This window comes from Hippopotamus amphibius, chromosome 7 (genome assembly GCF_030028045.1).
Source record: "Hippopotamus amphibius kiboko isolate mHipAmp2 chromosome 7, mHipAmp2.hap2, whole genome shotgun sequence".
In the NCBI taxonomy this organism is placed as follows: domain Eukaryota; kingdom Metazoa; phylum Chordata; class Mammalia; order Artiodactyla; family Hippopotamidae; genus Hippopotamus; species Hippopotamus amphibius.
Genome location: NC_080192.1, coordinates 6,086,205 through 6,096,596, shown reverse-complemented (window position 1 = coordinate 6,096,596; position 10,392 = coordinate 6,086,205). Strand labels below are relative to the sequence as shown.

At 57.0% G+C, this 10,392-nt stretch overlaps 1 protein-coding gene and 1 long non-coding RNA gene across 3 annotated transcripts in view; one reads left to right on the top strand and one right to left on the bottom strand.

Annotated features, from left to right (window-relative positions):
- LOC130857518 (uncharacterized) lies at positions 1 to 3,267 on the top strand. The gene is made up of 3 exons (XR_009054837.1): positions 1 to 163; positions 1,561 to 1,791; positions 3,048 to 3,267. It is a non-coding gene; the product is annotated as an uncharacterized LOC130857518 (long non-coding RNA).
- A 4,444-nt stretch (positions 3,268 to 7,711) lies between these two features.
- The window catches only part of SCUBE1 (signal peptide, CUB domain and EGF like domain containing 1), a 129,885-nt gene continuing 127,204 nt past the window's right edge, over positions 7,712 to 10,392 (bottom strand). For both annotated transcript variants that reach the window (XM_057743135.1, XM_057743136.1), the window contains one exon: positions 7,712 to 8,565. In XM_057743135.1, the coding sequence (XP_057599118.1) occupies positions 8,413 to 8,565 (153 nt within the window). In that variant the 3' untranslated portion in view covers positions 7,712 to 8,412. The remainder of the gene's footprint in view (positions 8,566 to 10,392) is intronic.

Sequence of the window (10,392 nt, the reverse complement as noted above, 5' to 3'; positions counted from 1 at the left end):
ACATTTTAAATTTGTATTTATTTATTTATTTTTAGCTGTGCTGTACGGCTTGCGGGATCTTAGTTCCCCGACCAGGGATTGAACCTGCGTCCTCGGCGGTGAAAGCATGGAGTCCTAACCACTGGACCGCTAGGGAATTCCCACTCAACATTTTTGACACCAAGTGTGTGCAGTTTTTTCCCCATACCAAACATTTCTCCAACTCCTTATAATTTATAATTCAATTCAGTTCTGACACTATCAAGAGTTAGACAGGTTAAGGGTTCAGTCCCACAAGACTGTCCCACCCCCACGCGGACACCAGTCACATGTCACAGGCTCAGTAGTTGTGGCACGCAGGCTTAGTTGCCCCGTAGCATGTGGGATCTTAGTTCCCTGACCAGGGATCGAACCTGGGTCCCCTGCATTGCAAGGTGGATTCTTAACCATTGGACGACCAGGGAAGTCCCTCTCTTTTTTAAAATTGAGGTGTTGGCCTTTTTTTTTTCTTATTGTTTGTAGGGTTTCTTTATATATTCTGGATGCTAACCCTTTGTAAGCTAAATATGTTGGAGATGCCTTCTCCCTGTTTGACCTCGTCTGTATGGTATCTTTTCAAGAAGAGAACTTCTAAATTTTAATGTGGTAAAACTTTATCTTTAATTGTTGGTACTCTTAATGTCTTGTTTAAGAAATCTTTCCTTCTTAAGTACAGAAACATATATTTTCCAGATCTTCTTCTACAAGTTTTCAAGTTTTCCTTTCATATTTAAATCTTAATGCATCTGAAATTGATTTGGGGGGTAAGGTATGGAATAGGGACCCAATCCTTTTTTTTTCTTTTTCTTTTTTAAAAAATATTTATTTATTTATTTGGTTGAGCCGGATCCTAGTTGCAGCAGGAAGGCTCCTTAGTTGTGGCATGCAAGCTCTTAGTTGCGGCATGCGCATGGGATCCTGTGCCCTGACCAGGAATTGAACCCAGGCCCCCTGCAGTGGGAGCATGGAGTCTTAACCCCTGTGCAACCAGGGAAGTCCCTCTTTTAAAAAAATTTTTTAACATATGTTTAAACAATTTTCCCATCACTGTTTATTGAAAAGTCAATTTTCCTCCAGTGACAGGTAATGCACCTCTGTCATCCCAGGTGTGTGCAGGTTTCTTTCCAATCTCAGTGGTGGTCAGTTGGTTGTTATCATCTCTATACGAATTGCATCCAGTTTTTATTTCTCTAGAGTTCAGTAGCACTTGATTTCAGCTTGGGTTAGTTCTTTCAAATTACTCTTCTGCTGCAGAAGGATCTTGGCCATTTTTAGCCATTTGCTTTTCCATATACACTTATGGGCAAGTTTTAAATTACAGATTCAATCATTAGTGGTAAGACGATTCTAATTTTCTATTTCTTCATTTGGTTAAGTTAGGGTTTCTCTAGTAATTTGTCCATGGTATCTAAATTTTCAAGCTATTGGCAAAATATTCATACTGACCCTCCCAGAAGCTTGCTTGTTAAGAACAACTGCTTTAAAATGCGTATTTCATTTGTGCAAATGTATTATATATTCAGTCTCTTAATCCTAAAATAGGAAGAAAAAGCAACAGATGGCATCTACATGTTGTATGCCAAGATGCTCCCTCAGAGTTTGGAGAGTCCGGGATCAGGCTGCTGTGGGCCAGGCCACCCAGACGGATGCAGAGGTGTGGTCTCCTCCCCAGTCTCTGCAGCTCACAGAGCAAGGCCGGAGCAAGCTGGAGGGTGGACCTTCTGCTCTCTTAGTATCTGGACTTCACCTTGGATGCTGGAATCTGGGGAACACGTAAGTCCATGCTCACCCCCGTATTTCTACTTTCTGTCTCCATGGATTTCAGTCTTCCAGGGAGTCATTCCTACAAGTGGAATCATACAATGTTTGTCCTTTTGTGACTGGCTTATTTCACTCAGCATAATGTCTTTTTAAAAATTTTTTTAGAAGTTTGTTTATTTATGGCAGCATTGGGTCTTTGTTGCTATGCGCGGGCTTCCTCTAGTTGCGGTGAGTGGGGGCTACTCTTCATTGTGGTGTGTGGGCTTCTCATTGTGGGGGCTCCTCTTGTTGCGGAGCACGGGCTTCAGTAGTTGCAGTGCGTGGGCTTCGGTAGTTGCAGTGCATGGGCTTCAGTAGTTGTGGCTCGCGGGCTCCAGAGTGCAGGCTCAGTAGTTGTGGTGCATGGGCTTAGTTGCTCCGCGGCATGTGGGATCTTCCTGGACCAGGGACCGAACCCATGCCCCCTGCATTGGCAGGCAGATTCTTTATTTTTATTTATTTATTTTTTTTTGGGGGGGGCAGGCAGATTCTTAACCACTGCGGCACCAGGGAAGTCCTTCCTTAGACTTTTAAATCACTTTGTTAAACCAAGAAAAAAAACCTGGTGTTTATTGGGTAATTTGGGATATTAATGTCATTTATGAAATTGTTTTTTCTCCTGTCGAGTGCATGATATGAGGGTTCTCCACATTACTGAGGAGAGCGGAGGTTATTAGCCTTTCCGTGGGTCTAGATTTCTTTGAGGATCTGATGAAAGCCATGGGCCAAACTCCCAGAGCAACGCATACACGTGCATCCTCTAATTTCGAGCGGTCCCAGATCCCCTGATGCTCACTGACTGTGACTCCCTGTGTAGAGGAACATGTACATGATGCTGGTCGTGAGGAGAAACGGGGTTAGAAACACAGAAGTTGTACTTTGTGGCGGCTCATTTAGGAACACGGTCCTAACTTTACATGCCCTCCACACGCACACCCCAAACTCGCTGCTTTGCCTGCTGGAAGCTTTCTGTAGCTCCCTCACTTTCAGTCCTCAATGCGGCCAGGGAATTTCTGAAAAAGTTCTCTGATTCCAGTTACCTTTTCCCCCGCATCACAACCACTGATGAACGAGAGAAAGGTGCAGTGTTTAAGTTTATTATTAAAGTGATTTTTCACAAATGTTTAATTACATGCATACGTGTGAACATGACGGAGAAAACAAAACTTTGAATATTTGAGGCAACTAAAAGAAAAATGTGGATACATTGATATTTGGCACTCTTGCAGGCAGAGTGATTGCCAAAGCGCCTGGACAGACAGCACAGCCAGTGCCTCCACAGGAGCCCAACCTGAAGGCTGCGAGCACAGAGGCCAGCTCTCCGGATCCCCCTCAACCCTGCACCCGCCCCAGTCGTGTTCAGATATCCTGTTGTAAGAGTCCCAAGGGCTGGGTCTGCTCAGACTATTTAAGGTTTTGATCTCAGTGGGGGAGGAACTTTCCCTGAAGATCTACGAGGCCTCCGGCGCAAAATACAAAATACTTGGCATCAGCCGGCCTTCTCTTTTCCCCCTACTTTTCACCACGCTGTCAGCTGAGGGGCACCCGGCAGAGGGGCAGGTAGGGGAGGGCACTCGGCATCTTCCAGGGCTGCGCACTGGCCTTGGCTCAAGGCACCCAGAACCACCCAGCGTGAGCACCGAGCCGCGGCCCAGCTCTCCGGGCAGGCAGGCTCAGTTTGAATGAAGTGACCTGTCCACCCAGGGAGAAGGCAGGAGCCCATCCTTCTCTGAATGAGCTTTTAGCACTTGCTTCAGGGTGGGGGAGGTCACTATGTCCACACCCCCTCCTCTCCCTGCCCTCCCGTCTCTCTCCCCTTCGCGTCCTCACCACCGGGGCCCACCACCTCCAGGCTGGCTTGCTACGTTTCCCAATCTGTAACATTTAGTGATCAACATGTCACACTTCCTACACTGGGATCAGATGCGCTTGGGTTTGATTCTCAATCCCAGGAGTTACTAACGGTTCTCCTTGGGCCTGTCGCTGGGCCACCCAGTCTGAAGGGCAGGTGAGAACTGCACGTGCACACGTGACAGCCCTGAGCCCAGGGCTTGGTGGGCGGTGGAGCGCGACGCTGGCTCTTCAATGCTTCCTGTTGAGACTTGGGGGACAGACAATTTCATCAAGTCCATCCAGGGGCTGGGAAAACAAAGGGTCCTGCTCTCGTCCATCCGTGCAGGGTGCTGGGAGGGGATGTGTGGCCACGCCCACGTCGCCTGCCCTCCCGGCCCCCCCACCCCGCCCAGGCCAGGCGACTCTAGCTCCTGCAGGCCCTGTGGCTGGTGCCCAGTGAGTGCTCAGGACTCGCTCCTGCAGGTGATGGGTGGGTGCTGCAGGGGCAGCCCGGGGAGAGTAGGGGCTACTCACTCCGTCTCTGCCTATGGGACGGGCGGTGTCTCTCAGATGTCGAGTCCCTCTCCCTTTGGCCTGAATGACGTCGGCTCGGTGCTGTCGCCCTGGTCAGAAGGGCTGAGCTGCCACCACGTGCATCTCTGGTGAAGGGAGGGGGCCGTGATATAAGACGCAGTTTCCCAGGCTGACTGGACCTCCAAGCATGGAGCAGAGGAGGCAAACACAGCCATGTCCCTGGGTGACAAGAACGGAGCCTTCCTCCCGGAGCACCGACCGTGCCAGGCGCTGGCAGTGGGCAAGGCGTCGGGGCGGAGACCGGAGTCCTGGGCGTGTTGGCCCGTGTGCTTCTCTCTCTGCCCGGCTGGCTGCAGCTTCTCCTTCAGGGTGTCTTTCTTGAAGTGTAGATTGGCGACCGGGCTCTGCCCTGCCCCTCCTGCAGGCGCCCTCCACCCCTACACAGGGTCCTGGGAGGCGCCGGAGAGAGGGTGGCCACCTCCTGACAGGAGCGCTGGGCTCTGCCACCCAGGCCTCCATCACCTTTATCTCTGTGATCAGAGAGCTTTCCAGGGGGTCCCGCCAGCCCCTGGGCTGTGGTCTCTCTGTCTTTCTAGAAGCCTGGCACACAGTAGGTGCTCAGCAAATGTTTGCTAAATGACCCAACTTAGTTCAGTCTCTTAGTCTTCAGCTGGGGTGGCAGAGGTGCTGGAAGAATCACTCAATCCCCAAATGTCACTTAGGCACCTGCTCCAGCTCCAGCAGGCGGGGGCCTCTTGTCGTGGAAAATGGGTGACCTTGGCTGTGTCCCTCAGAGAATGAGGGTTCAGGTAGGAAAGGTGGGTTTGTAAGAGGTGTGGGGAAGAGGGTCTCTGCGGGCCATCACCGTCTGGAAGCTTTTTGGCCTGGGGTCTCAATTCTACTATATCTGCGTGTCCAAAATCCACGGGTGGCATGAGGGAAAGCTGCCCAAGGCCACCACCTTAGGCCCCGTGGCCTCCTCGAGCCTGTCACCACAGAGGCAGGGGGAGCTGGGAGAGACTGAGGAAGGAGGCCACCGCCTGCTGTCTGACACTAAACGGAGAGCCCCGGGGTTGGGAGGCTGGGGAGGGGGCCAGCCCCATGCGGCAGCTGCAAGGCTCTGATGCGGGTAAGAGAGCAATCGGGGAAAACAAGCTTAATTCGGGGAAGCAGATGAGGCGACCTCAACGCTCCTCGCTGAGGGCTTGGCCACTAGACCCGAGTGGATTCCTTTCCTTCCCTGGGCTCCGCGGAAGCAGGGTGTGCCCGGAGGTGCCCGGCCCACGGGGCGCAGGTCCCTCGGTCTCCACTGCCATCTCCACGAGCTGCTCCGGTCGCCCCAGCCTGATCCTCCACTGGGCCAGAACCAAGCTTATCAGAACCGCCAGGCCTTGGCACCCACTTTCAGCCCTGGCCAGCGGGCAAGCTTTTGCTACCGGAAATGTGTTGCTTAGCGCCTCTCCCTGGAGTTTATGGACTGGCCAGCCACTGAGGGTCTGTGCCAGGCACGGGGCAGGCCCTGGCCGGGATGGGTCTGTGGCTGCTCAAGGCCAATGTCCTGTCCAGGAGTGGGATGTGCTCCTTCTGGCTGGGCCCCTGGGCAGCTCAGGACTTCTGCACCCGTCCTTGGCTCCTGTCCTTCTTCAGGATTCACCACGAGACCTGCCCTACCTGGGCCAGTCCTTGTCCGTCTTCCCTTTTCTCTCCACCTCCTCCTGCAGCTGGGTGGAATGGCCACCTTGTGTCAGCCAAGCTACCACCCGCGTCCACAACACGGACCCATGAAGAACGAGCTTTGTTGCCTGCGTACATCTCCTGGGACCACCAGGCCTGGAGGTGTGGTGACAGCTCTGTGTATCACAGGTGGAGCTGAGGGCCTACGTGGAGGTTCAGGACAGACCCCACCCGGGACTGGAGGCCCCTCATGGTGTGGGAGGTGGTTTTACTGGGTGGGGGGGGAGGACTGGGTGGTGACTGGGCCACTGGCAAATTTGGGTTGCTGGCACCTGGTACTCGAGACGGCGCAGGGCCCACCTCTGAGCTGCCCCACCCTGCTCTGCCCGGGAGACATGGGGCAGCGTCTGACCACAATGGGGGGTGGATTCCTACTGAAAGGGTGCGTAGAGTAGTGGATGTGTGGGTGGCAATGGCCAGAAACCGCCCGAAGGAGCAGCAGAAAGAGTTCAAGAGAGCCGAGAGCTCCTTCTGGTCCTCTCTGGATCAAAGAAATCCTTTTTGGGTGGATAAAAAAAAACCAAAAAAATAAAAAAAAACCTTTAAAAGTGCCGTTCTTGGGGTGGGTGTTGCTGCGGGCTGATTCTAGAGGGCACGCGTCTAATTTCTGGGTAGGACCAACGGCTTGACACGGAGGACAGGCCGCTTTCTGGGAACTGTGACTGGCCTTCGAGGACTGCGACCAGGGGAGGGGCAGCGTGGCCTGGACGGGGCTCACCCGCTGAGGCTGACCTACCGGCCACGTGCAGGCCCTCCCTGCCTGAGTGGGATTTTGGCAGAGAAGGCTCCGATGGCAGCATTAGGCAAGCTGGGGACCCACCACTGAGGACGCAGGCAACGGCAGTGACTAAGTCCTGGGTGCCAGGCCGGGTTCTGGACTCCCGCCATGACGGGCCTCGCCACCCAGCCCCGGACCTCCAGGCCTCAGCCATCACCTCCTCGGCGCCGCGGCCGTTCTCAAATGGCGCTCGTCTGCAGCGGCGCAGGCGGGTCTGGAGCGAGGAGGAAACTGGAATGGGTGACGGGGGCGCGTCTGAGGATCCGTTTGAGGATTTGCTGAGCGCCTGTTCACCCTAGAGCAGCCGTGTCTGCGTGTCCTGTGGCAGCGGGCAGGGCCGCGGCCTGTGCGACGTCCTCACCGGCTCCATCCCAGGCGCTGGCTCCTGGCTGAGGGGACGCGGTGCAGCCGGTCACACTCCAGACTTTCCTTCTTTAAAGAGACTCTGAGAGGGAGGCCGCCGTGTGCCGTAGAAAGAGGACGGCCCTGGGGGCCCGGCCTCCGACAGCTGGCCCCGCTCTGCCCAGGGGCAGCCCCCCGCCCTCCCCGTGCCTGTCTTCCTCCCTGGACCCCGGGGCTCAGCACAGCCTGTGCTCACAGGGCAAAAGCCTTGCCTCCCGGTGGCAGGTGGGCTCAGCATGAACTTCATAGTCATGGCCTCGGGTCAGACACAGGCCCCTTCCGAGGGGCCCTGCACCCCCAGGAGGGGTCTGAGGGGACACTGCTTTCCACCACGTGCCATCGGAGGGCAACCCTCCAGCAGAGCACGGAGCCCAGTCCTCCAAGTGTTTGGCTTCCACAGCATGTCCAGGGCTGGCCCGCCTCCTCCTAGTCCCGTGGGCTCCTGGCCTCCGTAAACAGAGGCAGCAAGTACCCGGAGAAGCAATTTCATCAGTCAGGGAGGCTGGCAACAGCGGGGCTCACACGGGCTCGTGGGAGAAGGGGGTGGCGGTTCATATTTACACTTACTAGAGAGAGTTTTCCTGAAGTACCCACAAATAGAGGTATAGATCTCTTTATATTTATATTTACATATACATAGTACTTAATTAGATGCTCTATCACGGGAAAGCGTAAGTCTACAGTTTCCTCTCCCAGCACCTCTTTTCTGTCCCATCACAGAGTCCTGAGAGCCCAACCACACTCGCCCGTGTCCTGGGCCCACAGCCAGAGAGCCGGGGTGTGGATGCCCTGCAGGCACGGACACCCGCTTATCACAGCCCACAGAGGAGCCTTTGCAGCCCCTCCTTCCACGGCCTGGCCTCCTCCCTGAGACCCGGCGGCCATGCCCCTCTCTCCCCTGAAGCGCCAGGCAGAGGCCACGTGCAACATCAGAAGGCCAGCTCTGCCCAGGACCCGCCCAGGTGCTGGCCGAGCGTCCTGGCCCGGGCGGCCTCCGCTGGTGCCGGCTGGGGAGAGGGCGCTCTGGTGTCCTGGAAGCGAAAGGGGTGGAGTGAGGGAGGGAGCAAGAAAGGCTGCCTCAAGCAATGTTTCCCCACTGGGGCGGGGTCAGAGGAGTGCGGCTGGGCTGGGGTCTCTGCCTGGACGTGGTCTCGCCCTCCACGGGCTGGTCAGCGATTCCTGAAGGGCAGACGCCACGGCGATTCCCAAGGCAGCGTGGAGGCCCGCAGAGCTGCCTTTAGCTTCGACTGTGGAGGGGAGGAAGTCTCCCCTCCCCGGGTAGCCGGCACCCAAGCAGGGCAGCCGCACCAGCGTTATTTGTAGGGCCGCAGGAACCGGGACACCTTGGAGCGCAGCAGTTTGATGAAGGACCGCGGGAACATTTCCTTGGACTCCTGGGCGGTGTACTTGAAGTAGTTCTGGGGGTGCGCCAGCACGTCGAAGAGGGCCTTGATCAGCTTCTTGTCCTGCAAGGCAGGCGAGGCCCGGGTGAGAGGCCTGGGGCCAGGCTGGAGGGCTCTGGCCACTCGCCTCTGCAAGCCTGGGGGGGTGGGGGGGTGAGGGAGGAAGGCGGAAGAGGCTGGGCTGGTTGGCGGGTTTCAGGACCCTACAGACTTTGCCACATTTTATTTTAAAAGGGAGTGCTGCAAAAACGAAACAGACAACCCCCTCCCCAGGTAGAAAACCAGAGAACACAGAGTAGAGAGCACAGCTTTGGAGGCGAACAGGCTGGACTGGAAACCGCAGCTCCACCATCTCCTCCCTGGTGCCTTAGCCCTGGGAAAATGGCCCTGCTGCTCTGAACTAGAATTAGTCATCTGCATGACGGGGTGGTGACCCCTCCTCCTGGGCTGTGCAGAGGAAGTGCAGGCCCGAGAGCCCAGAGCCTGGCCCAGTGGTGCTCGGCGCAGGCCTGTGGCGAGGGTCCAGGCGGCCCACGCTCAGGCACGGTCGCTCACCAGCTGGGCCCCCTCTCCGAGCTGAGGGTCATCATCTGTAAGGTGGGGTGATGCCACCCTGGAGGAGACCCTCAGTGACCAGCAGCCACTGTATTTCCCGCCGCACGTGCTCATTGCCTTGAGCGGCCGATGCGGTCTTGGGGTGTGGCTCGTCCTGGCCGTGTGGGCGCGCGCACACACGCTCCCTCTCCCACGTGCACACATGCACCCGCATCCTTGGAAACACAGGGGTTCCTCCCATGTTCTGGGCGCAGTGCCAGGCGCCAGGGTCAGGCTGCCGAGCCGGAAGCCCTGAGACTCCTCCCCCATGGTGCGGGGGGCGGGGCACTAAAGAATCACAGGACCAACATAAACTGCAGGCCTGACGGCCAAGCAGGGGCTGCCCCGCGGGGTCCTCGGAGGGCAACCTGGCTAGGGGGGTCCAGGCAGGCGGCCCAGAGGCCGGGACGCCCGAGCTGAGAGCAGCAGGGCAGGAGGACGTTCACTGAGGAAAGAACAGGGAGAAAATTCCTGGGAGGCCACGGCCAGCGAGGGGGGAGTGGAGGCCTGAGAGCCGCTGGGGAGGCAGGTGGTGCTGCGCCAGGCTGGGCCTTGTGGGCCAAGGCTTGGTCCTAAGAGACGGGAACGTGTCTGGTTCTGAAAAGATGCTCCCGGCCGCAGGGCGGAGCTGAGGCAGAGGGCCCGGGGGAGGAGGAGGGAGTCAGGCAGGTACCGTCAACAGGACAGAGTTGGAGAGGCCAGGGTGACCTCTGATTCCCACCCAACAGACGGATGCTTGAGGAGGGAGATGAGGGGCTTCGGGCTCTGAGACCTCCGGGTCTCCTCCGGGTGCGGCAGCAGGGGGCAGACCTCTTGGCTTACAAACTACCTACTGTGTGCAGAAGAGTGCCAGGCCTGGGCTCGAAGACTCTGTGAGCCACCCGTGTTTCTCAGCCACCAGGCGGGGCTCAGACAGCTTGCCTGGGGCCACCCAGCTGGGAGGTGGCAGCTGGAGCAGGAGTCAGTGGGGTTGAGGGGGCGGGGGAGGTGGGGGGGGCTTGCCGGCCCTGCCCTCGCCCTCCATGCCACCCTCGGCCCCGAGGCCGGGGGTGCCGTCTGCCCAGGGGCTGGGCCAAGTCCAGACCCCCAGAGCCCAAGCAGATCCCTGGGTTTGGCTTCTCACGGTGAGAACTGGCCCTGACCCGGCCTGTGCCCGCTGCGTGGCGGCTGCAGCCCCCCGGGAGGACTAGGTGGCTTGCTTCTCAGGACGTGTGCGGGACGAGGAGGGAGTCAGTCCCAAAGGCGGCGGAGAAGTCTCCTGATTTTAGGGTACCGCCCTGCCAAGCTCTCATTTCA